The sequence below is a fragment of the Phalacrocorax aristotelis genome, chromosome 3 (assembly GCF_949628215.1).
Source record: "Phalacrocorax aristotelis chromosome 3, bGulAri2.1, whole genome shotgun sequence".
In the NCBI taxonomy this organism is placed as follows: Eukaryota; Metazoa; Chordata; class Aves; order Suliformes; family Phalacrocoracidae; genus Phalacrocorax; species Phalacrocorax aristotelis.
In genome coordinates this window covers 86,951,762-86,979,759 of record NC_134278.1, presented here as the reverse complement: position 1 = coordinate 86,979,759, position 27,998 = coordinate 86,951,762, and the positions used below count along the sequence as shown (strand labels likewise).

Sequence of the window (27,998 nt, the reverse complement as noted above, 5' to 3'; positions counted from 1 at the left end):
CCAGAAGACATAACCTCTCCCTGAACAAAAGAAGCACATCATCTGTACTTCAAGGTAAACAAAGGAACAAGAAGGCAGGTCAAGAAGCCAAAAGAGTTGTAGCTGCCAAGTTACTTCAAACGAAAACGGAAGTGACAACCATTCAACCCATTCCTTGACTCCTTTCTTATACAGGTGGCGTTATTGTACAGGCAATTATTTGTGTACGTACTATTTTTTCTAGGGCACTTGATGTTGTTCCCTTGCTTTTGCCAGAGTTGCCACTCTATTTACAGCATCTAACCAATCCATGCACAACTGCAACAACATTGTCTTGATAGTCTACTACATAAGTGTTAGAGAAAGTTGCCGAATAAAGCCTTTTGCTTCCGAACTTCTGAAAGGCATTATTACTGAATGCCACACAGCAGAATGCAACTGCTCTGTAAGTCAACATTATTTCTCAAATGAAGCATTACAAGACATACTTAAATCACATTTTATTTTTCAAATTCAAAAATAGCAATTAGCTTTATTGAACATGTTACACTTCTCAGATTTAAAATATCATGCTCTATTTAAATATCTGAGTGACAACACTATACAAATAAAATGTTACACAAAATATATTTAAGAAAATGTTTTGGTCTTCAATCTGAACAATAAATAGACAGGCACTTCTACATATACAAAGGAAGCAACCACTATTTAGAATAAACTCTTGAAGCAAGATGTGGCAATACAGAAGAAAGTCTGAGTTTTGAGAATATGTTAATTCTACATGAGACATCATGCAACTTCAAAGTTTGTTTCAAAATTCAAAACTCTCAGGATCTGCACAATTCTAGATTTGCTACCGCTTTATAGGAGATCCAGACCATGCTCTCATAAGCAATGTGCAATTTCAGTTATTTGCATCAAATCGAGCTACCTGATCACACTTAGTGCCAAAACACAAAACAAGAACTGACCAGAGTAGCTTTTCACATAAATAACAGAGCGACAAGTCACCTCTACCTCACATAAGCTTGGGGCAGGGGGCAGACCTAACTGTACCTACTGCCCAACTCCAAACAAAAGCTACTGTTCTTATTCCTTATATATTCAGCTCTTTTATGGGGTGTTTCAAATAGTATTATGCTTTTTTTTGTTAAAAAAAAAACCATCATGTAATAAAAGGGTAAATCCTTCAGACACAGGCACACTTTGCACAGAAGATTGGAAGGAGAAAATACTGTTCCGGGGTGCAAAAAGACTGAGAACTATAAATTAATAAAATTCAATAAAGTCTTGTAAGAGTGTTTAATACTTAAACTACATTGCTCCAATTTGTGAATTTTCAATTTACAGTGGTTTCCACACACAAACACTACTCAAGGAAAAACTATCTTCCACCATCAAAACTAATGAAAGATGCATTGTCATAGGCAATCCCTGTTTCCAATACAGCTAAACAGTCACTGATAGCTAGATAGATCCTTGAAGTCCTTTCTAAAATTAAAGACAAATATTGAAACATAGTGACCACCAGGACAGTGGAAAAAGCCAGGACCAAGTCTTCAAGCCATCCCATCAAATTTTAGTATTATTCTCATTTTCAAACATACAGGAAAAAGTTTCCAGAAAAAATTAAACTATTAAATAGAGCTTCGATGGTCCACCAAGAAAGTCAGACCCAACCTTGTAAAGTTATTTGGATTTAAGACACTTATGCACATTACTTTAACAATTTAAGTGTGGATCTTGCAAGCGTGACCAAATCTTAATCATTTCTTGAGGTTTTCTACTATGCACTAACATTAAATTTGTGTAGGAACATATGTTATTTCTGTATTTCTCTTCAATATCAAATGTTCTGAAGCCTTTGTGTTTTTCCGGAGCAAGCCCAAGCTTCTGAAGGCACATTCCAGTATAAACATCATCAATAGGGTAAAGGAGTACCTGGTCAGATGCATTATTCAGTCTTAATGCCAGATCACCAGAGTACAGAAACCCACCACCTCCTGCATATGGAGGATACGAACCTTCATATACGCTTTCTGGGATGTAGTACTTCAATTTTTTTTCTCTATGAGGTCCAGCATCTTTGATCACATCACCTATAAATAAGTCTTTGGCTTTGTCCTTCGATAAGCTCTTCAAGTAATCCAGGATCTGATGGGTATTCACAAAAACGTCATCATCACCCTTAAAAATAAACTGGACATCTGCGCAACTGCTGCTGACCCACTTAAGAAACAGTACCTCTTTCAGAGTTAAATTGAAGAAAGTGTCTCTGTAGTTCCAGAGGAGAATGTCTTGGTGGGTTTCACTCTCAAATTTTATCATGTCTGAAAGGTCAGGAAAATTATCCTCTGGTGGGGTCTGTCCAAGTAAGAAGACCCTTTTGACTGTCACATCCCCTGATGTTATTTCCTTGCCCCAGGATTCCCTAATTGCTTGCCTTCTATCAAAATGGGGTGTAAGTGACTTAATAGCAAGCAGCAGAAAAGGTTTATGTTTGCACTTGTTTGGCTGATCCATTAATAAAGAATAATTTCTACATCTCAAATAAAGTAGAAAGTCTTTGAATCTGTCTGGCAAGCTTGCAAAGTCACTAACTTCTGAAGGTACCCACGGATCAGGGTCACAGGAATTGAGAACACTCGAGTTCAAAACTAAGTTCTCTTCCACAGTCATATTGGAAAGCAAGGTCAGAATAGGGTTGTAAAGCAGTTCAAGCTTCTGTTGCTGTTTGTTCCAATAAGCTTTGTGAGGGGTATATTTTCTCCAGAATTTGCTGCGTGGTATAATAACACGGCCTTTTGCATTCTTCTCTTGGCTGCCACTTTTTGACACTTCCACAATCACATAAATAAAAATGTTTACCATCATCAGAATTCCCAGCAGCTTTAATCTTCTGCGTCCAACACTCATTTCTCATATCTGGGAAGAGAAAAAAGTGACATAATTTTAGCCTTCCTCCTATCAAGTTCTTGATCTCATAAACATGCAAACTACTTTCAGACAAAGAATGTGCAAGTTAGTAGCCTAAAAACAGAGGTTATCTACACCCAAAAAAAGTAAAAGCTAGTCTACCTCTAATACTTGTACACCTACAGCTAGTAAGGGCTTGGGGTTTCATCAAACAAGAAGCTGGTAAGAACAAAGTTTCTATGTGCTATTTAGGAGTTTCATAGTGCATCTAAATTAGCCAGCAGTTTTTGCTCCTCATGTAAGTCTCCTTGAAACACTTGACTGTATAATAATTAGAGTCTGAGCCCTCAGCCTGGCAAAGGCAAGCAGAGAAACTTTTTTTTCTGCTAGTAAGGTGAGCTTAAGGGTATAGAATAAATTGCTATATGATAAGGTCAGTTATTTTTAAATTAAGTTGCAAGCTTTTATACTTGCAATCTAATACCTTCCAACTACATAATAGGCAGAGCTGAATTTTAAAACATACAACTCGTTTCCATCCATTTCACTTGGCTGTTCCTTGGGAGAGAGGCTTTCAAAACTGGCCAGCTGCATTGCTGGTATTCAGAGCTCTGCAGACAGAAGAACATGAATCCACACTCTCCCCGCCCCCCCCCCCCCCCCCCCCGAAAAGGAAATTAATGACAGCAGAAAGTGAAAGTGTAATTATTCCTAAGAAGGAAAAAGAAATCGAAGAGGAAAAAAAAAAAAAAAAAAGAGGTTTCCCATGTATGTAAGACCAGGAATAGTAAGTGCACCTGCCTTTGTTACAGCAAGGTTATTCTGTGACCCATCTCCAGTTTTTACTGGGAGAGAAAATGGATCAATCCCTCCTCCTTCTACAGTTGTCAGAATGAAAGGTGCACAGTACAAGGAGCAACATGAAAACAGTGTGTTCCTTTGAAGTAGTGCTTATCAAACTGTTTACTAGCCCGAGGGATATCAAAGTATAAGCTACACAAAATTTAACAAGCCATTCTAAATCAGGAAGTCTCACTAGAAAATACTTCAGAATGAATAAGAAAGTAAGACTACATTTATGTCAGATACAGAACTTATTCTTGAAGCAGCTTTCATTTGCCAGGATGATTACTGGAAACGATTACTGGGAGACCAGAAAAACCTAATGAAATAAAAGATTTGTAATCACTGTTAAAAGCCCAGCTGTAAACACTGGTGTAAACGACAGTCAGGAAGGCACACTTGAGAAGTACACCTTGTACTTGCTGCTCTTTTCATTTCCAACTGTCACCAGACACCTGAGCTAGACTGACCCATGGTGTCTTCTTATTTAACCAGTCTTACTTTCTTTTACTCCTCAGCAAGCTAAACACAAAATCTGGTCAGCAATCAGCAGGTAAATAATCAGTAATCCACCCTCCCACCCCCATTTAACACTTGATTCTCATTAAACCCAAAGGCCAGGAGTATTTTTTAATTTAAATAAAAAGCCAGTCCTAGAAACAATGGACTACTCGAAGAAAAATCCCTATTGTTCCTTCATTTGACCTCAGGTACCATGTGCATATGACCAGGGCAGATCTACTTTATTTAATGTCCTGTTCTCATCCAGCTATGACATTTGCTGTTCTCATTTTGAAGTAGTTTTCTTCTATACCACAAAGACAAAAACATACTTGTGGTCAATGCTATAACTTGAGCTAAAGGGCTGAACTGTTAGAAAGCACTGGCTGGCCCCACAGGGTTCAGAGAAACTTTATCTTCCTCTTCCAACTGCCACAGCAGGTTTCACTAAAATCAGATCATTATATACTATTTTTCTTCACCTCCCTTTCAGTACACACAAAAATACTCGAGAAGCAGCTGTCCCGTGTTTTTTACTATTCCATGCAGTTCAGCACATACATCAGTGCTTGTCTACCCTGCCCTCTATAGCACTTCCCACTGGAACAACAAATGACATGGTATTTGACCTACGATCCCAGGACTCCCTCCACAACTGGGTAAGAAGCTTCCCCCCTAGTAATGGCTAACACAGGATTGTCAAGAGCTCAGCTGGAGCCTGATTTTCCAGGGTATGTAGCACTACACAGCTCATCTGTTCTAAGCCCTCAGCTACTAAGCTATGAGTATTCAACACCTCTAAGTCATCTGGATGCTTGACCTGAGACTATTCAGAACACAATGAGACACCATTTGCAAAGACTTTATTTTCAATCCCTTAACAAAATCATTCAAATCGCTAAGTATTTTGGGTAAGCATTCAAATTCTGTAACTGCAAGATCCTCCTTAATCTTCCTGTTTTTCACTTGTAGCCTTGCAATCCCCTGCAGCAAATGAGACAGGGATCCTACACAGAAAAATATCAGTTTACTACTAAACTTGGTACAACTTTTCATCAGAGTAACTACCAGTGGCAAGATGACAGTGGTTCCATCACATAAACCACAGTAAATGCTATCAGTTTCACATGGAAATACTTCCAGTATGATTTTCAGTCTCCTTTTAAAAAGCTATCCAATATTGGTGATAAAATTAATATTTCTGAGGAAATAACAAGTGACATTCAATATCAATACAGATAAGAATTTTAAGACATGAACACCCCCCAACTGTGCGTGAAAGCATTCTTCTCTTCTGTAATCAAAGCTATCTACATGTCTCTTTTATAAATTCCTTAAAAAATGTAACTCATTAAGAATATCAAACCAATACTAAGGGCTACCAAGTAAAAAAGGGATAAAACTGCTTTATTTAAAAAGTGTCCTTTTTCTAAACTAGACAAAGACAGGTTGTATTAAACACTTACTCAGCGTCAGATCGAGGTTCCTGAACTAAAAGCAAATAGAAAACAAACAGACTTCAGAAAGGTTATTTCTATAAATTGAAACAGAATCCTCAGTTTTGCAATCAATATGTATTAGCTTTAATTATTACACCTGAAGACAGGAATTGACAAAAGGGTGCCAGTTCAGCAATTTCACATTAAGTGCACTGGGTTTATCAAAAAACACAGCATTGCAACCCTCATCACAATGCAGGGGATGTTGCATTTGTAATGTTGCTGGTGGGGGGGTTGGGGTTTTTTGTGGGTTTTGTGGTTTTTTGTTTTGTGTTTTTTTTTTTTTTTTAAAAAACACCCACTGCCCATGTCTCAAGGCAAATCTCATTTATTCATCTGCTTTGTTGACACTGCAGTGATTAACCAAAGCACTAGCATGATGGAGATTTTGTGAGCTGGGCAGCTTGCTAAGGAGCATCATTGTAAGCGCAAGACGGCCCATTTCCTACTTACAACTTAGTGACAGAGATCTGGACAGATCACAAAAACTTTCTCCTATTCCAGTAACAGCTTCTATCAAAATTAATATTACAAAAATTCACAGCTGCTGATAATGGAAGAGCCATTAGGGAAGCCAGAGATAAACTAAAAGTGATCTGGTTCATACTTACATCTAATCTGATACATTTTTATACAAGTTTTGTTGAAGAACTGAGATGAGCAGTACAAAGCAATAACCTATTTGAAAAATTTCTGCTATTTTAGGTGTTAAAAAAGAAAAGGCTAGAACACATCACTAGGTAGCAGAAAAAGGAGGACACAAGAGTAAATGCTATGTATTGGTAAAACAAATCACAGTACACACAGAACCTCTGGAACAGAAAATCCTGCAGAAAGTTATTCCTACTTCAGCGGGTAAGGTGCATGGTTACCTACACTCAAAAGGTGATCTGATACAGCTTTTCAATGCCTGTTTTCATCATCTCAGCTACACTGATACAAAGACTGTTTTAGCAACCAGTTCAAGTTTGTATAAATCATCACATTGCTGTTTATGCAACTTCCAGCTGTGCAGAGTTATGCATCAGTAGCACTGAGTACATGAAGTCCATTTGTTCAAAGCCTTTAGAAAATATCCATGTGGCTATGAAAAAAAGGGGTTAACATTAAACACACTCTGGATAAATCAAGGCTCTGCTACAGATACAGTATTTGGAAAGATTGATTCTGCAGAAATGGGAGAGTTGCCCTCTTCAGCTCCAATCCACTCTTACACTTCACTGCAGTCAAAACTAAGGTATTGATAGAAGGGAATAGATTTATGTAACACAAAAGCAGCACTGGGATCAAGAGACAGACAGAAAAGGCACGCCAGCAGAACCTGGGAAGAAAAACAGTTTCACTGTGGGACCAGGCAGCAATCAATAAAACAAGATTAACCACATCAGAAGACGCAAACAGGTATTACAAAGAAGCCATGAGCTACAAGAAAAGATCAAATGTCCCAAATGCTTTAATTCCAAACAACATTAATGCAAAAGGGTGAGAAACTGTTCACAGGTTGTTTTTAAACAGTGTTATTTTATGCTTTCTCTCAAGAGTGAATTTATTCCAAATGCCTGCAAGGAACCTATTCGGAAGTCTGGAAGAGTTGCTGTAATGTGAGAATTACTCACAGAATCACTCTCCTGAGGTGGAAGGGACCTATGAGGATCCAGTCCAACTCTTGACTCCACACAGGGTAACCTATAAGTTAAACCATATACCAAGAACATTGCCCAAATGCTTCTTGAAAACACACCCCGCCCCATCCAGTTCCAGGAATTAATTATACAAGAGGCACTCTCTTCTGGGAGCAAGAATTTACACATACAGGGGCCACGATACCCCTGCCAAAAGACAGGCGTTACATCTGGAGAAGACCAAGTTCAAGGTCAAAACCAAGAACAAGTACATCTAAGTGTACCAGCCCCTAAGTAAGGGCACATATGATTCATCAGTTTGTAATTCTCACACTGGAGGTTGGATCCTGCAGAAGAATTCTGATTAGCCCAGTTACAGCACTTGATTTTCTGTAATGACTTCACAAAGTTAGCATGTGAAACGTGATAACAGCTGTTTTTTTAAACTGATGCTACTAAGACCTTGCTATGCACAAAAACAAGCTTAAACATCTCACTGAGGTTTAGCTATAGGAGACAAAAAGGCAAGAGAAAGAGGCAGATGTTGCAAAGAAGTGGCTAAAAAAAAGCAAGTATATTTAGAAGTTCAGGAAAAGCAATCCTCTGTAGGATAGAAACAACGAAACACAGTGGATTCAGACAGTGCACTAACTAGTTCTCTATAGCAAGATGTCAAAACAAACACCTACATTTGCAGTCAGAGTGCAACCTAAATGAATCCAAACAGGAATTCTGAAGACTTGGAACTTGCTTCGAGATCCAGATTTTGGCAGGTGCTGGGCATCACCCAGAACTATGAAGTAGATCCTCCTTCCAACAGTTTTTAAGCAAGGTGCTACTTCATTTGAGTTGGAGATGTTACCACACATAGTAAGAACCTTCAAGGTAGGACAGGACAGGCAGGTGCTCTTTTGGGTCATCAAAACATCAAAACATAAAGGGCAATAATAAGGATGAAAGCAAGCAGCAAACGGATAAGTTTTGACAGTCAATCCTACCAATTTTACCAATGAAGCAACAAAAAAACCTCTTCCTGAGACATCAAACCAAGACATATCTAACTTTTATTCTGCTTATATTCAACAAAACACTCACTGAATGTTTAAAATACCAGGGGATTAACTGCTCACTTACATATTAACTGAGGTATCATAAGACAACTTCAGGAACGCCACTTTCCTAAATTAGTAGAACTTTGTTTTATGCCAGGTTTCTATTTAGCAATGAGTATTAAAGAACCATATATTCATATGCCAAATATTGATCATATTTGTTGATGTTTAATTTAAGTTCTGAACCAGTGGAGCCTCTAAGATGCCCAATTGTTGTACATTCAAGCTTCTGCAGCTCTCTACGCACTGTCTCAGTCTCTGTACAGATATGAATATCCATCCCAAGCTCACCCTTGCAACACAGTAAGAGTACACCTATAGCATGAAATTGAATAAAAGCCTTCAGAAGGGAGCTACAAAAGGGAAAGCAACTGTATCTCATGTGTCTTAATTCTGACAGAAAAATCATCATCCTTGCTCTTAAGTACTGAAGCCCATGATAAATTATGCAAGTGGACAGATTGCTGGTGACTATTTAAAACTTAACACTTAAAAGGTATTACTTATTATTGCAGGAAGGCTCCATCATTCCCTTTTCAAATAAAGGGGTAGGCTTTATTAATACCACCACTGGGCATGATGCAATGCAACACTACTCAGCAAGGATCCCTAAAAGCAGTTTCAAGCAGCAAGTAGGTTCTCACAGCACAACACTAAACAGGGGTGCAAGGGTGTTAGCTTGTGTTCAAAAGGCAGTGTAGCCTGTGGTAGCACAGTGACCCGTGCTGCACCCCACTGCACAGCATGGGCATACCCACAAACTCCTCCAGCAAGGTGAAAAAAATCCTTTACTACATAAAGCTGGGAAGTTTCAGAAAGCAAAAGACAGGTAAGACAACAGCCATTTTCAAGGTTATAGTTCTATTTAAAAATAAGTTTAAATGGTGTTTCTAGATGTATGTGACATAATTTCTTCACTCCGAAACCAGTCCTTTGCTATTAAAACTTTCTTCCTTTATGCTTTTATTTACGATATTTATTAATCTCAAGTCTCAACATAAAAGCTCAAGAGCAGTAAAAGTAAGCTGTGACAACCCATTGAGCAGTCTCAACAGCAGCATATCATACAGATTTGCAGCTAAGCAAACCACCCAAAGCAGAACTCCTGTAAAACAGCTGGAATATTTAGCACTGACAATTAACAATTCCCCATGGAAAGGAAAAATCAAACATCATGATACAGACTACCTCATGTGGTTTTTCTTCCCACATTGCACATACCTGCACAACCCCTTCCTGCACCAGCAAAGTGTTCCACAGCAGATGCAGCCATAGGGGCAGATCTGTACTTCAAGGCACTAAACCAAACCTAGGCATACTCATGCAACCCCGGAATGAAGGAAAAATAATACATTTAACCAGACTATCTGTCTCGACCCTCACCTCTTGCAGCAGTTCCACACTGTGGATCCACAAGCAGCCAAACCAATTTAGTCACCAGACCCCTCCCTTTTGATGGAGACTTCCTCCTCCTCCCTTTCTGACTCCAAGAACTTAGGCCCAATCCCTCCCTTGCACTGGCTCTGGTGCTCTGCCAGGCCTCTCCATAATTCAGTTTATATCACTAACCCAGCAGAAAACTAACAATGACCAGAGATACACACCAGATAAGCACCAGAGCAGCTACAATGAAAGCACACAGAAGAGAGGAGAGTAGACAGACCTCCCCTCTTCAGCAGGGGTGACAACACACCATGAACTGGGCCTTGGTTCTGGATGCATAATCCTTCCACCCTCTAATAGGAGGCTATCTAGCATCACTAGCAACAAAAACATTATACTTACACCCCGATGCAAACAGTCATATAATGCCAGTCTTTGAACAGATCATGCAGACACAAGGTAAAAGATTTAAGTTTTTTTCCTCCTTGAAGTCTGACAGAAGCCATGACCTTTAACTGCAAATACCTGTATCTTCTACTGAGGACAGGAGTTATGCTGTAATTTTCTAAGTGGGCTGAGTAACTTGCCTACAAGCCAAGCATTAGAAGTCTAAGTACCTACTGGTGCTGATGTACGATAGTCCTTACTACCTGCAGGTATTACACCTACCATTCTACTGGTTCAGGACTAAACCAACAGGAATTTGGCAAAACAAAGCTGTAATTCAAGTATCTAACAGATACTACCACCTTTCTCTCTTTGCAGAAACTGGCTACAACCGGGGCTATGGCAGACTTGGATCTCACCATGTAACTTCATTTTGAAGCCCAATATCCCTTTCAGTAGTTGTATATGTAGCACAAGTTCTAGTACTTCTCGCAATAGTGCGTGCAATAGTGCCACTATGGTTCTGAAGAGAATTTTTTAAATTATTATTATTAAACACATTACAAGCCATATGCAGTCCCTTTAACCCCCTGTGAGACACATCAGTTCTTCTAATACCTTGGTTCTGTTTGGTAAGTCTTAGAAGAGATTCCTGGATTGAACAACAAGAGTTTTAGAACATGACAATGTTGTTAAGAGCCCCAGGCTGTTATGAAAAGTCATTGTGCAATTTCCAACTTTAAAGAACTAGAACACTATTTTTTTTTTTTTAACTACCCACAATTGTATCTCTCTTTTCCCCTCAGAACTTCATGCAAGTCCACTTTTACACAACAGTAATTAAGAACATCTTAAGAACTGGCAAATATTCAACAGATATCAGTATTCTGCTTCTGCAGAAGCACATCACAGTGGCTACCACTGAGTAACTCAACATTTTCTGTGTTCTTCAAACACCACACTCTGAAACTATGTTCCAGTTGGAGGAAAGTTACCAAGACAACACCATACTACACAATGCATCAGAAAGTACAATGAAATTCAGAGCAGTGAATCTTTATTTTAACATTAGTTTTAATTAATTGCATATACCCAATTTGAGCCATCTTTCAGCATATTATTTAGTTTTGGGAGAAATTCTACTCTGCCAATATTTTAATACCAAAAGACCCCAGTGCAACTTGGCCATGGAATTTCAAGATCCAGGTAAATAGCAAGACTGTGGAAGGGTACGCTTGTATTTTCCTATAAACACAGACCATGGCACAAAGAACTATCATGATTTTGAATAAAAGCCAATCTAACATGATGTTCTGTTTCCCACTAGTTACCTTCAGCACACTTTGCTCAAAAAAAACCAAAAACGCAAGCCACCCAAACCCAAAAGCAAAACCAAAAAAACCCCAACCACCAAATCCCATACCCAAAAAAACAACAGTACATCAAGGCATTTCTCTCATAATACTCCCCTGGTTTTCTGTAGTAAGGTATTACAGGGCCAGGAACTGCATTTGAACCATGTTCAATTACTGTTACTGAACCTAATCTCAGTTTGTCCAATCCCTTTTTGAATCAGTTTGTATTTTAAACTTTTATGAATTACACTGGTGATGAATTCCTCTATTTTTTCACACAGCAAGAACTTGGAATTACTTACTTCTCTATTACAGCACAAGAGGGGAACCCTTGGAGAACAATATAACAAAAAAATTGCAGTTATTTTCTCTATGTACATTTGTCACACGCCTGTACCTTTTTTGCCATAGTAAGAAGTATTTGTTATTTTATTTGGGGAACTATTTTACACTTCTAACTAACCTTGCTCCCCCCCACCCCCAATTAGGTCATTTTTGATATGGCAACAAAACCAAAAAACGTTTTGTACTTAAAGCTCACAAATAGGAATTTGCGGAGACTTTTAGAGCTATATTATCAATGGGAGTTGGCATAAGGCACAAACCAAACAGTATACTCAGTCTCACTAAACATAAGGAGAGAGAATTACTTCTAAAATAACCACAAAATTTGAGAAAGAACTCTTTCCCACATACTTCTCAGCACATTCCCATTAGCTTAGAAACCCTTCTCATTTAAAACATCCACACATGTAACTGGTTGTCCAAGACCCTCATGGCAGGTGGATGATGCTGAACTTTTGTCATTAAATTTTTCAGAAAAGTCATCATTGTCTTGTGATCCATATGAAGTTGGATTGTCTCAGTCTCCAGCACCCACAAATTTTACTACTAAAATTATCACTATTCAACACTTATTTTGGCTGTCTGGTAAAAAGATTTAAGAACACTGAGGCTTCAGGTCCAGTTATATTACACTTAACTAACCGAGTTGGTTACTCCCAGACCATGCCCTACAATTTAAGGGAATTAAGCATACACTGCGCAGAATTATAGACAGTTTAATCAGTTTTGTGCTACATTTTTTGAAGTTACTTTGCTTACCTTATCCATGCCATAACTCCTTGCTCAGACAGATTCTGCCCCTCTCTTCTGAGATGGACTGACGAAAAGTAGTAAAATCCTCATAAACATTAAAATCAATTAGAAACTGCCAGTTTGAAAGAGGATTTTTAGATAGTTGTCAGTTTTCCAATGAAACAAGCATTTTTGTGGTCACCTGCTCAATTCACCCTTTGCCTTAAAGGTACTGCTTCCTTATTACTCATCATTTTCCACTCTCCCTAACCCTCATTCATGCATACAGCCGCTTCACAAACTGGGGTGCTTATCAGCTCTACCACTGGTTTATATTTAAGTTACAAACTCAACACTACCTTTTCAATTGTGAAACAGATGCAGAAGGATTGAAGCCTGTTACATGAAAGAAAACAATCTCCAAACCTCAGTCAAGCATTGGAGCTACCCTAGGCATAGCGACAAAGCTCTCCACTGTCCCTCCTCTTCTGATAGCCCATTTGTATCCCTGTTCCCACAGAAGATTTTTCAAATATGCTCTTGTTCTTGCTTTGAAACAATGCCTCTCAGCTTCACCGGTAGTTTTCACTGTGCAGTACCTTGCACCCGAGCTGTCCGTGTCATGTGGCCCCCTCCCCCCCCGCAACTTCTACAGCCACAGCAATACTGGAGCTACCTGCAGACTTCAGAAAATAACTGCACCGTTCATTCTCAATTCATTTGGCACATCACATTTGCAGTCAGAGGGATAAGAGCTTAGACCCAGCTCCTAAAAATATGCTGAACATACATATGTCTGCACACAGATGGGTGAAAAACCGTAATTTCCAACTGAAATGGTGTTAAAAAAAGAAGAGATAAACTGTTGCAACTTCCCCACACAGAAAATGTCTCACTCCGTATGGCATTTAATACAGTACCCTACAGAAACTTCTTTTTTAATCACTAGAGAGTGGTTAGTATACTTAAGTAAGACAAGCTGATCTAATGAACATGTACTATACAATCCAACAGTAATTAACTGGCTTGAACAAAAACCTGTAAAATGTTCTAATGTAGTACTCACAGGCCTATTGTTTTAAACATCAAAATGAGGCCCACAAACTATTTTCAACAACCAAACTTTTGCCGTTAGTCAAGGAAAAACTACAGTGAAAATGAAAGAATATATTTCTAAACTTTGACTGACTTTATCAAGCACTAAAGCAATAAATAGTCTGTATCTGAACAGCTCCCCTCTCATTCATTCTTACAGGAGCACATGATATATGTATATTATGAAGGTGACATTCCAAGAAGCCTATTTGGATTACGTTTCCTACAGTGGATTGAATGCAGCAATTAAGGAGTAGCCTCAAACAATACGGAAGGTTGACATTAATATCACCACTGCATTTACTAATTCACAAATAAAAATTATTTTATAAAAATATCTCATGAAAGTTATTACACAACATACGAATCTTAGAAATGCAAGAGAATATAACTTTACGCTTTACAGAATTTTAAGTGCAGTGGTACATAAAATACATTTTCTCTAAATACAATATAGAATTTTAACTCACAACCCGGTTTAGTGAACCACTGCTGGCTTACAGAATTGATGTTACTGTTTTAACTACAGAACAGGTAAATATTTTCCTCCACACAAGCTGATAGTGACTGCCATCTGGCACCACGTAAATGCACACAAAATGGCTTTATTATATTAGTTATACCATCTCATTTGCTTCCTATGATCCATAGGACAACCTCCAAATATTCTAGGCAGCTGCTTCAAAAAAAACCTGTGCAATTACTATAGAAGGAAGACACAAAGATTATAAAGTCATCATGCATCCCACATGAGCTACCGTTCTGAAGTGAAAGAATTCCACTTACAGCCTCTCAATCCTCACCCAAGTCACAACCACAACCAAGTAGAGAGAACATGTTCCAACAAGGTTCTTCTAGAGCATATGCCAGATTTGACCACACTCCATCACCAGGTCTCACCATGACTCCAAATCACATGGATTAACAGACAGTCTTAATTAGGTAAGAACACCATCCAACAAGCTTGTCTGTAGACAATCAGATTATCATTGAAGCCAGCTCCTCTAGGTGCAATGCAGACCCTGCAGCTATCTGAAAGGATCTGTAAGCTCTACAAACATTTAAATTTCTCAGACTACTACTACTACCTAATTTAAGCAAGTTTATTCTCTGCAGAGTCTTGCTTCTCAAAGCAATCAGATAACGCACAATGTTTAAAAGGCATTGCTCAAAGCAGTTATGTAAAGATGAAACTCAAGATGTTAACTTGTCAGAAGCCGCTACAAAAAGGTGGGGAAATCCCTGCTACGTTAAAGTTTTTAAAAGCGTAATGAGAATCCAAAGCTACCTACCTCTAACAGCCTGTTTGACTGCTGTCCTGAGACTATCAATGTCAGCTTCCAACTGTGGTATTGAGACTGAATAGTCCTTTCATTTACTGCTGAATGGTAAATTCTGAATATCAGAAACCCAAAATCTTCAGAGTAAGCTATACTACTGCTGTGTTTCCTGTCACCGTTTTGACTAATTCCAGGTGCCTCCCTCACTCCAGCTCCTCAAACAGGAAAGAAAAGTTACCGGAACGTCACGTTTAAAGGTACTCTATTTAAAATAACATCCATGAAACAAAATTTTTGTTGACTTTATATTGCTGCTTAGAAATATTGCAGCAACACCAATGAAGTTTACATCAAGTTATCTTTACAAAGTAATTCAGGACAATAAAAACTTATTTTCAACTTCATTAAAAGCAGCTGATATGAAATTCCTGCCTGACTGAATACTTACACTTAACACCAGATCCCCGCTATTTCAAACTGAACACTTCCAACCCTGAATCAAACTGATAGAGTCACAAAACTTTCAGCTGGAGGGTGATCTGTTTTCTCATCCATTTTTAATTAGAAAGTGAGCTACCAGTAAGTCACTCAGATCATCCCAACCCTGTCTATATTTTAAATTATAGATGTTTCTCACAAAAAGGTCTGAGTTTAATTAAGAAATTTAAATATTGTGTACCTACAGAAATCAGTGCAAGTCAGGCCTAAATATATTTTTTTTCAGTTAAAATTGAATCCTTGGATTGGCTGCAAGAATGTTCAGTTCAATTTTGAGTTGTTTCAAGTGTTCCTATAGAAGATCAAGGTATATGCAAGGAAAGCCCTCTGGTCATTATGAAAGGTTTTCTGTAAGTTCAAACACAGGTTTAATGTATATTCCATTTTTTCTGCTGTTATAAACTACTTGAGTTTGGTCCTAATTTTCTACAGGAATAAAAGAATCCACGCGTACACCACACATCTAAGGCAATTTACACAATGGCAGTATCCCTATAAATTAGTACATTGTGCCAATATTACCATTCTACACTGGCATACCTACAGCCACACTAAACATCTATGAAAGTGTTCCTAACTATACTTGCAAAATAACTTGTGATAAAAGAAGTTTAGTTTCATTAAGAGTAAAAAGGATTTGGATTGTTGGTTTTGGTTTTTTTGATTTTTTTTTGTAATTGAGATCTTATCCTCAGTTGTCAGTATGAAATCTCAATTTGCTATAAAAACTAATATTAAATTTTAATACCTCAGTATTAGAAGGCCTGTGGTAAAGTGACCTGTTGTTCCCAGTTCCGTATACAAAAAAAATAATGTCATTCTAAGGTCAGTTTATGCTTTAGAATTACAACATTGTGCAATTTGTTAGGAATAACCGAGAGCTGCCAGCTTCTGATTTATGGACTTCAGTTTTTACATACCTTTGAGAAGACTTCAGCTTGAATGAATAGTAAATTAAAAAGAATCAGAGAAGAGGTTTAACTGAGTGGCAGCAGAGAGAGATTTCTTGGAAGAAAATTAACTGTCATTCATCACATCGATTACAAGTTAGGGGGTACAGTTTCATGGCAGTTTAAAACAGTTTCAGTCATGGCTGACAGATGCCTGTAATTTATTCCTTCCCCTACGAACTGCACAGTCCCATCCCACCTTTGCACTGATTTGACTGTGGTGAGTCAGTTCAGGGAACTAAAGAGGACCATTAAGAACCTAGCAATAAGGCAGAAATTAGCTTTCAGCTGACTCACATCACTAGATTTGCTTGCCACTGTGCTGCACATACACCAGTAACAATGCACTGGAGAGAAGACTCACAAAGCCAAGACCACAGCAGATCCCATTTTCAATCATCTTAAACTTTCATATACCAGCACATTGCCGCTGCAACCTGACACTACTAATCTTCTTCCCACCATCACCCACAGAGGTCCCACAGGTAGGGCCAGAAAAGTACCAGCACTGGTCCACCAGAAGCAGCTAGCCTTTAGGCAGTGTCAACCATAACGAGACACACCCTGCGGTTTGAATTTCTCTAACACTTTTTTTGTAATCAACTCTGTTGGTGAACTAGCATGAGCCACCCATTTCTGCTACATCTAGTGTGGTCTGCTACGTCCACTCTTCTGCATAAGAATGTCATCTTCCCATAACTACCTGAAAGCTCAGGAAGCGGTTTAGCATGTGGATCAATGCTAGTTCTGGTAATAAAGAATGAAGAATGGGTAACACATTAAAAGCATCAGTGGGGTTTGCAACAGACATTTAAAAATAAAGTCTGCTGGAAAGGCACTGTCTTACTTTTATGCTGTATTTGAAATAAAAAGGTGATTTAGTATACCTATTCAAGATACAGATAACCCTAATTTCCACAAACAAGACAATTCATCTCCTCCTGGCATCTCTTCCAGCTTTATCTTAAAACCAGTAATTACTAACTGCCTTCACCATATTCCAACCACCTTTGTGTCGGCATAGAGAACATTTACTATTTAATCAACTAACAAAACCATCCTTTAAGCACCACAATTCAAGCCATCAAAATTTTACCTCTGCTGTGTCTTCTTGCCTATGTTAGACTGTCAGACATAAGCCGCACTACTAAAAACTATGTTTCAAAACCAGTGATGCTCCAACTTGGTATGTCTGATGAGGTTACTGTCCCCAGTGACTATTCTCTTCTGGGTTAAAAGTAAACAGACACTGGTTTTCAATTTGACTTCCATGAGATGCTGCCTTTGGAGCCAGTGGCTGGGTGATGGGTTATGCAGCTGGGACAACAACCTTCCCAGCCATCTCAAGACATGCTTCTCTGCAAGTGCTATGTGGTTAGTCAAGAGTCAATTCAAACCCAATCCATACTGTGAATATTCAGGTCAGAATTCCAAGATCTGCCTCTGAATTTACAGTACTGAACTAAAATATTTAAGAATGCAAAACCTGCATTTAAAAATGCAAATACATGAAAAGATTTTCACCCTTAATTGGTTTTGGTTTCAAGTGTAATTAACAAGTACAGGAAAAAGTTTTTCATCTTTCTGAAGAATTCATTTAAAGTTCATAAAATCAGCGGGGAAGTTCATTTTATTCCTTCAAACTTATAAAACATAAGATACAGATCTCGTTCCAGCCTACCAAGTTTAAGCAAAAGGAAACAATTTCTCAGCCGTTTTAGGCAACTAAAGATGCACATAAGTACTAGGAGGATTTTGTAAAGATCTTTAAGCAGGTTAGGCAGCTAACTCCCATTTTTGTTAATGGCAGATAAGCACATAACCAGATTAGACACTTCTAAATCCAAGCAGGAACTTCTGTACCTGTTACCTGCACACCAGTGCAAAGTATCAACTACATCTGAGAGTGGTTTGAGTAATCAGCTTTAAGCTGTTTTGCATGTCTTTTAATTGCTTTTATTCAAAAGCAAATCAACAGTAAGTTTGCAACAACATTCTCCATCCCAAAGACATTACCATTTTCTAACGTTCAAATACCAGATTAAAAAATATCACTGCTCAAGTATGATGAAACAGCACTAAATTCAGGGTACAGCCTGACATTCAGCTGTACCTCTCCTTAAACTGAGTTTAAAAAAATCCTACTCTCCCCAGTCCATGAATTCCCATGTTTGCATAGCTCACTGTGACATTACGTACAACCCCAAAGACAAGCAAACAGAAAGGTTATTTCTCAACCCCCCTTGGTTCCTCAATTCAGTTCACAACACAGCTGCACAAACAGCTGCGCCAGCACAACAGACTGGGGCTGCAGAGATAAGCACTACTTTAGCCACTATGCCCAAAACTGCACCACCCTGCAGGAGGATGCTGCTGACAGCAGGAAACCCGGTGCAGGCTGAATGGCAGGTGTCTGCGACAGGAAGCTGAGCATCCCACATGTACACGCACCTCTGCAGGGCATATAAGGTTTCCATACCACACTGCTACTGTAAATTTCATACAGCTATGCATATCCTTGCTGGTTCATAAACCACAGAGAATTAATCTTTTGTAGAAAAAGAATAAAATTAATCATCCAAAAAAAAATCTTCTTGCTCATTTGATTTAGATAAGGGATTTACAAATTGAGTTAGTTAATCCACTCAGAGTAACTCTTCTGTGAGCTTAAGATGAAGCAGCTGCTAAATTTCAGAAGTTGTTTACAAGGATGAACAAAACTATTTCCAAGTTAAATGCTTTTCAGCTCTTAGAATTGTATTTCTCTCAAACAACAAAGCTTTCTTAACCAACTGCTGATGAAATTGTTTCATCGATTCTCCCTTTAAAAATCTCAGCACCACACCCATCACACAGAGGGATTCTTTTCCTTATTTAAATGCTAATTGCTTCTCAAGAGACACCAATTCAATCTTTCTTTTGCACAGTTCATCACAAGACATTTTAATGATCCAGTCTTTTCACTGGGTTTTACACGATCTGGAGAGTTGGAAAGGTTTACTTAACTCATCTTTTAAATCCTAAAAGGCCCAATGAAATAGGTAGAAAACGATACAAGGGAAGTGCAGGATCAAGCCCCAAGATGCCGGTCAGTTCTTCAGGTAAAATGTGCCTTAACAGATCAGAGATATTTATTCCCCAACTTTCAGTTAGTGTCTTGTTCAATCTGCACCAAAATGATGGGAAGAGCCTGTATTTCATTATCTCACCATCATCTTTTCTTGGTTATTTTTGCTGGTTTTTAAGCACATAAGGATCGTGCAAATCCAACTGTGTAGTAGCAGCAGACTGATAAAAACATCTAAATATATATCTGTGAGGTCAGAACATGGCATAAGAGGGAGACTACATTAGTAATTTTTGTTAACTACACTCACAGGCACAAATTCTTCTTTAAACCACGTGAAGCACATGTCTGAATACAGCCTACAACGCAACAGAAACTTCAAATACTAATCCGGTGATTTCTCGTACACACAGCCATAACGACCACACCTTCTTCCTAAATTGTTAACACTTTCATCAAAAAATGTTATTTTACAAAAAAACATTAGGGATTAAAATTGGGTATACCTGAAAAAGATATTAGAAATTTAAAAGTTTCAAAAATTTGAAAAGCAAATGGATGCCTCCTTGCTTCAAATTTCCTTATATACTTTTACTGTATAGCGATAGAAAATATAATAAATAGACATACTAGGAAACAAATCTCATGAAAGCCCATGAAAGGGACAAAGATTGTTTCAAGCTTTTGGAAGGTGATCAATCCTAATGGCCCTCTAAAAACATTAAGCAGGAGAACCAGCCACATTAAAAAGCTCATTATTTTAATGAAATAATTTTTTTCTGTATTCTGTGCTTTCTATAAAAACACAACCATCAAACTAAATAAAACAGATTATTAAAACCTTGTTGCTACAATAAGTGTACTCTTGCCAATAGCTTCCCCCTCCACCCTCCCTTTGGCCTATTCTTGGCAAGTTTTAGAATTATACAGTTTAAGCAGCTTTAAGTGTGTGACAAACCTACAGGAAACCTACCAGGCTCTACTATTGAAAGAGCAAATGCTTCAACTGAAAGAGAATAAATTAATGGGATTTTTACAGCAGGAAATAACCACATCCAGTAAAATACGGAGATCTGGCACGTCAACCCTTGACGCATTTCTGCTCACTTTCCATCAAAGACCACAAGTCTGACAGCAAACAGAAAAAGCTCATCAAGTAACTTTGCGAAGTTTCACAAGTTGTCTGAAGTAAAGATTTTACAAGATTGTTTGAGCACGTTTGTCAAAAATGAAGTCATCTGCTGAAAAAGAACAAGTTACCAAAGAAGTTGGCTAAGGATTTTAATTGATACTGTTCAATCTTTTTCATCTCCTTTAGTTAATTTGGAGAAATACGCCTATACAGATTTCAGTCAAGTACACATATCAATGACAAGCCATCCCTGCTTCTTGACAGTTGTGATAATGACAATATTGGCTGTGGTAGGAGACATATGACTACATCCTATGTTTCAACACGATCATCACTGACATAAACTGTCTTTTACCACGACCATTTGTTCTCCTTCAATTGGTTTCACGCAGCCAACAGCGAAAATCACTATCAGAGCTAGTGCCACTACAAAAATAGCTGCACTGGGTGGCACTAAAATGACAATGGCTAAGGGTCTTGGCATTCACAGGTCACCATGGAGGAGCACCCTTCTGAAAGACTTGATTCTCCAAGGAGTCTGCTGGGTAGACAAGAAGATGAAGACTCAAATCCTGCATTTTTCCCTCCACATACAGCATAACTTATTAATGCAGACAACTGCATACATTTGCCACCATAGAATACAAAACCACTTTATCCACTCCTCATTTCTCATCAAAGCCTTTCTGAGCCAGCACTACTTTTTATACTGATCTCCTCAGCATCATCTTCATTACCCAGTAGTATTTAAAAATTTAGGAGGTGCTTACAGCCATGAATAATAAAATTTTTGACCACCAGTGACATTGTGTTCATTAGGAACAATCCCTAGGGGAGATTAGTGAGCTCTACCTATCATGAGACAGGGCATCAGATGGCTAGCTAGCACTCCCAGCCATCTCATGCATGACCTTCAAAACAAGTCCCTCAGCAGTGTTACCTTGCTGCTGTACCTCATTTTACTCCATTTTCCTCATCTATTTATAGTACATGGGGAAAAGAAACAAGCAAAAATCCAAGCAAAACCAGTTTACAGGTGACAAAATTACTTAATTCTAATTTTTGATCCCTTTATGCAGTGTCTGTATCTTCCCTAGGGCCTTTTAACAGTATTGCATGACATCTCAGGTATAAAGTCACACGTTCAAAAGCAAGCAGCAAAATCAGGGTTTCCTTTAAGCCAAAAGATTTTGATTCTAACTGATAGCATTATATTTTTAAGTATACAACAAACATTCTGTATTTTAATTCATCTCCACTGCAATATTGTTTTTTAAAGACTCACAGCCCTGGGGAAAAAAAACCAAACCAAAACACAAACAAAACAACCAAAAGCAACCAACCAAACAAAAACATTAGAAATTACATCTGCTGAACGAGAAAAGCTGATTCTCTGTTTCGTTTCCTCCATGCATTTGGTAATAATTCGGAGCTAATACAACTCCTCCGGTGGTTTCAACAGGCATCAGGCTGGGTCACGGAGGTGACAAGGCAGCTGTTGCCAGCAGCCAGTTCCTCGGCTCGTCACCTGAACAAAGCACCAACTGTAGCACTCACCGGAGCGTCATCTGCTCCCCCCACCCCACCACACCCCACCCGTATACACCCTCCGTGACAGCAAGAAAATCTGACGCAAAAGCGGAACTGCAATAAGAACACGAAACCGTTTTAAGCAACTTTAAGAGAGAACTAAGTTCGAGGCTGTCTGTCTTTAAGACAGGGGAGGAATAATTAACCAGAAATTTCCTCAAAGGAGAACGTTATAATCATGTTTCCTCAAGAACTTTCAGATTATATATTTAGCATGTAATTTTATGCATGCATCCTTCCACATCCAGTTGAAATTCTTCTGTGCCCAAAATAATTTTTTAAAAAACCCCAAATCAGGGGAAAAAAAATAAAACCCCAACCGAACCAAGGAAACTCTTAATCTGCATAGTTAAAACTAAACATTAGCGTTTAATAATCAACTCCAGCAGCATGGAGCATTTTGGGAAGTTGGACTCAACGGTTGCTCAAGTAACTTTCACCATAAATTTTTGCAGGATGACTAATGAATTGTGAACTGCAGTTTTGGCCACAATCGCAGCGGGTAACCTAAAGTCCCCTCCTGGGGGGGGGGGGGGGGGGGCGGGGGAGTACATCACGTCTCAGGAAGTTAAAGGATGAAAAAGCACGTATATTCAGGCCAACTCTAGCAAAAATATCAATCTCCTCCTTTCAGGTTCACCAAAGTACATACGTTAGAGCCACCACCTCAACACTATCTTTTAACAGCAAAGACCTAATGCTGCACAATACTCATGATTAACCTATTCGGTTACAGCCTGCTATTTAGCTGACCCCACCAGCTGTGCGAGTCTTCCGGCTCCACCACCACCCCCGAAGAAAACCCGACGGGCGCTACCGTGCCCGCGCCCTCCCCTCCCCTTCTCTCCTGCAGCCAAGGGGAAGATTGCAACAGCAGCAGCGCCCAGCACTGCAGCAACCTACGCCTCAGGTTTTTCCTCCAGAAAAAAGCTCAGTTTCACCATCAACTCCTCACGTTTAAAAAAAACCAACAAACCCACAAAACAAAAAAGCGACGACAAACGTACGGTCATTCAACTCGGCCGAGCTGGTTTAAGTTTCATCCATGCCAACAGATCGCGCCTCTGCCTTCCTCTCACCGAGTTTGTTGCAACATGTGCCGGCTGCCGATGCTCCTGTGCGCCACAGTAGACATTTCGCGTGGTTTAACCCCACCCTTTCCACCGCCTGCCACCTCCCCCATCGGGGGTGAGTGGGGGGACACGACCAAAAAAAAAAAAAACCCAACTCCCAAAATCCTTAATATGCGGCTCCGACCGTTCGCCCCCCACCGTCAGCCTGTAGTTGTCAGTACACAAATAAGCTAGGGGCTCCGAGGAAGAAAAACCTCACAGTCTGGAAATCAAGAGGAGCTAAAAATTAAGTTTAAAATGTATTTCCCCCCCTTCCCCCGGCCTGTCCTCAGCCCTCCTCTCGGCGTCGATCCACACCGCCCAGCGGAGGCAGGGCAGGCTAGGGCGGCTGCCCCTCCCGCACGTACCTTGCCAGGGTGCCGCGGGTCTCCGCCGGGGTTCTTCCTGCCGCCGCCTCCACATCCACCATGCTTTTGTCTTGCCGCAGGCCGCCTGTACGCGGTGGGGGTCCCTCCCTCCGTCCCCCCGGCGCTGACCTGCCGCTCTATCACGGCCCCCGCGACCGGCGGGAATCCACGCCGCCGCGCTCCGCCAGCCCCCGCAGAGGGCGGGGGCTCCGCACCTGAGGGCGAAGCCGGGGCGGCGCCGAGGCGGCCACCGAGGGCTCGTGCCGCCCCAGCGCCTCCCCGCGGGACCACGCTCACCGCTGCCGCCGCTCTCCCCTCGGGGCCGGCCGCGCCGCGGCGGAGGTGCGAGACCGCGGCGGACGGAGCGGTGGGCCAGCAGGGAGCTAAAGTGATGCGAAGGGGATGAGGCGCCTGGGGCCCGGCAGCCGGGGCGGGGGCCGAGGCGCGCCGGCCGTTGGAGGGGGCGGGAAAAGCCTCACTTGTTGCCCTGTGGCAGAGCCGCGCGCCCGCCTTCCCGCTCGTCACGTGCGCCTCCCCGAGAGACCAAGAGCGCGCACCACCCGCTCGCCGCCCACCAGCCAGGCGCCGCCGCGGCAGCAGCGCGAGCCCCCGGCAGCTGGCACCACGCGCTGCAGGCGGCAGGGGCGGGGCGGGGTTGGGGGCGAGGCAGCGGGCGCGGCGCTCCCGTTGAAGTCCCGCCCCTGTCCGACCGGCGGCGCAGCGGATTGGCGGGGTGGACGGCGCGGCGCGCCGTGGGGTCGGGCGGGGCACGTGGGACGCGGGCGGTGGGGGCGGGAGCTGTCTCCGCGTCCCCTGTGCCCGGGTCGTCCCTGTCGTAGGCGGACGTTGTGTTCCGGAGGAGGCGGGCGCAGGGGGAGACCTGACACCGCCGCCTCGCCTGCTCCTTGCCGAGCAGCAGAGAGTCTCCCCGCCACCCCCCCGCCACCCTACGGCTTGCAGGCACGACGCCCTGCCACCCTGTCCCGCGGGACCGCCCCTGAACCCAGTGCCCCAGCCCAACCCCACTGCCATGGCACCTTCCCGCAGCCCCGTGTTCTCCCACCATGTTCTCCCTTGACGCCTCACCTGCTTCTTGGGGTAAAACACCCCAAGAAGGGGGATTCGGTGTTCCCCAGGTGTCCACTGACACCCACAGCTCACTGCAAAACTCACTGGCACTGACTGTTGGCACAGGGGGTAGGTGTCACCCAGGGTGCCCCTTCCAAGAGGAGGGAGTGAGGTTTGGGGGCCATTTCCACAGAGAGGGAGCAGCTCTTGACCAGGCAGAAAGGCAAACACCAACAGATTTATGTCTGCCGGCTTCGTTTGCAAGAGAAGGTGAGGTGCACTTCCCTCCCTCCTGCAAGAATGAAAACATTTTCTGAGGTGAACACCTACCAGTTTACAGACTGGTGGCCTCTACAGCCACAGAGGCTGCTGGTTGTGGCTATAGAACATCTTTGTGACAATGTTCATTGCTTTGGGTTTTTTCCACATGGCATCAAGCAAAAGAGGAAGACCCCAGCCAAGCTGAAAAATCCTGTTCCACAAAATTTTAAAAATTTTTTTCTCCTTTTTAAGCAAGATAATTGCAGGTGGGTCAGTTTTATGGGGTAGTCTGCAAAGCTTTTATTACTGAGTCCAGGGGTCAGAAGAAAAGGAGTAGTTTAGGCTGTCAGTGCTTCCCTTAGTAAATAAGTTTTTGAGAGTTTCAGATTTTGGAAATTTGCCCTCCAGAGCTGATACTAATCATGCATGACTCGCTCATTAGTAATCCTCTTTTTTAGTCTGTTTGCTTACTTGCTCAGTTGATGAGACTACAAATCCTGGCAAAACATCCCCATTAAAACAAACTAGAGAAATCTCCAAGACCCAGGATGCTTACTGAAATAAAATGTGTGCTGTTAGAGCAAGGAGTACAATCTTCAGTCTCATTGTGGCCAGATCAATAGCAACCAGCAGATGGATTTACAGTTTCCATGGTCTGTGAACCTCACAGCTTTTTGTCCTATACAGGACGAAAATGAACACATGCCATTTGTTTCTATTTTTAGCACCTGCATTCTCAATCCAATATAAGGAGTGGCCCAACCAAAGCAATTATCTCAATGTCACCTGGGACAGTCATTTAAAAACCGTATTCACTGCAAAAGGAGAGGGAAGCCTGTCCCACAATCCACAAAAATACACATTTATGCACTTGTTTTACAGCATTAATTTTCACCAAGACTCAGTAGCTGGTGTGCACAGCCATAAACATGACTGGTTTGGTAAACATCATGAGTATCCACAGCATGAGCTCCCCATACGCAATGTCATTAAATATTGGAGGCCCATAGAAAACCCTCAGTGAGACTTCTGGAGCTGCTCCAAAATCTCGCTCAGGAGTCTAGAAGGAACGTCCCCATCCACAATGCATTGGGAATGAGATTGCATATTTAATTCCTCTTCGAATATTTATATATGTAGTTCATGTTTGACTAAAGCTGTCCTTTTCATCAAAGTAGAAGGATTACAGCAAAGGGAGGAATTACCCAAAATCGGCAAGCATCTTTGTCCATTAAGTAACAAAAAGCTTGAAAGCATCTGGCAGCCAGGAGCTTGGCTCCACTGCCCAGGAGATTTCATAACAATATGTTTTGAGATCAATTAAAAAAAAAGAACACAAAAATCAACTAGAGCAGTGTGTCATGTAACACTGGGTGCTGTAACACGCAGTAAAGCTGAAAAGTTTGGATGATGGTGAAATGGTCTGCTGTCTTTGGGGGAAAGACATTTCTCCCTCCTCCTGGTCCTACACCCTTGGCTGTGCCTGCTCCTCTGTAATCACACTGACCCAGCTGGTCACGGGGCTGCATTGTGAAACCTTGAGGGGGGGAAGGGCGGGAGGTATTTTAATCCAAATATATTCCCTGATCCAATTGGCAGCTGAGGCTCAAAAATTAGCTGAAAGGGGGAAAATATCTAGAACCAACATTGCCACTGAGCACAGCATATTTTCAAACCATTGCCTAACTGTGATGCCTCCACTGTGCTTGATCCAGCTACACCCTAAAAACCTCAGCAAGGGGAAAGGCAGGAGCTCACTTTCCAGCCCTGCTCTCCTGAGTGCAGCCAGCTTGACCTTCCCTGAATCTGTGCATCATGCCAGGAAAAGTGTTAATCCTGGGGAGGTTTCTTACCTGATGCTGCCAATTAACAGGTCCTGGTATGAGTAACAGCGAGTGTAGCATCATCCTGAGGCAGGGGCTACAGGGCTTCAGTGCACCTCAGCCAGCTACAACAGCACAAAAATTCCTCCCCCAGCTCTAAACTCAAATCTCCTCGGTTAGTCATCAGGTTTAATAAAGTCGCATTAGCAAAAAACAATTCCACAAAGCAACTTTCACGCCATCCCACCATGATATCCTCCCATTCAGGCTTCACTCTAAAGCAACCTCCTTCCCTCCTGCCCCGCGCATGCTTGCTGGGGGCCAAGACACCTCCCCTGTCCCCACTGGGGTTTAAGGGAGGGACCTTGTCTAAAAGCACCTCAGTAACTCTCAGATTTATATGTATTTTATTTTATTTATATCTCTTTCTCCCTTTTCAGTTGGCCTTGTTGCTTACAGCCACCGAGACAGGAGAAAACACCACTGTCAAGCGACAATGCGAATCCACCTGATGCCCCAATGGCATTTGTCATGACCTGATACAACCTTATACATTAATTAATGGGAACTGGTTTGTAACAGCACCCAGACATGCTGTTCCCAGACCTTTGCTGTTGTTGATATTGTTTCCGGCTGGAAAAGAGGATTTTGTATCCTCTTGAGGATACCACCTGAGACAGACAGTGGGGTGCCAGAGTAAGGAGCAACCTCAGAAAAATATAATTTTTAAAGCACTGATGATGGAGTAGACACTAAATACTCCTGTAATGTACAGCGTGTCTGGCAGGGAGTATGGCCCCTGGGCCACCTCCAATGCGCACGGTAGGATGAAGCAGGACATGAGGGACCACATCTAAACACAGATGTACAACCTCTCCTGGATGGCTGGTTGTGCTTGGGTGGAACTAAGGAAGCCCTGAAAAAAAATGATATTAAAATGGCTCTGCAGTTTGCTTGATTACAAAGGAAGCAAGATTTTCATGTTTCAGGTCTGTAAAGCTGAGCTTTGTTACGGACACAGTAGTAAAGTGATGCTTTTTTCTTTTTTTTTCTCTCCTGAGAGAGAGAGCAAATGCTTTT

The 27,998-nt window shown here is 41.2% G+C and overlaps 1 protein-coding gene across 2 annotated transcripts; it reads right to left on the bottom strand.

Moving 5' to 3' along the window:
- Positions 1-464: 464 nt before the first annotated feature.
- On the bottom strand, positions 465-23,965 carry B3GNT2 (UDP-GlcNAc:betaGal beta-1,3-N-acetylglucosaminyltransferase 2). Of its 2 annotated transcripts, none has more exons than XM_075088337.1 (2): positions 23,767-23,965; positions 465-2,904 (listed from the first exon to the last, which is right to left on the bottom strand). In XM_075088337.1, exon 2 carries the CDS (start codon positions 2,893-2,895, stop codon positions 1,702-1,704), a length of 1,194 nt encoding a protein of 397 aa, XP_074944438.1. In that variant the 5' UTR covers positions 2,896-2,904; positions 23,767-23,965; the 3' UTR covers positions 465-1,701. The 2 variants fall into 2 exon arrangements, with proteins under 2 accessions (XP_074944438.1, XP_074944439.1); XM_075088338.1 differs by lacking the exon at positions 23,767-23,965 and adding an exon at positions 23,294-23,722.
- Between the last annotated feature and the right edge of the window lie 4,033 nt (positions 23,966-27,998).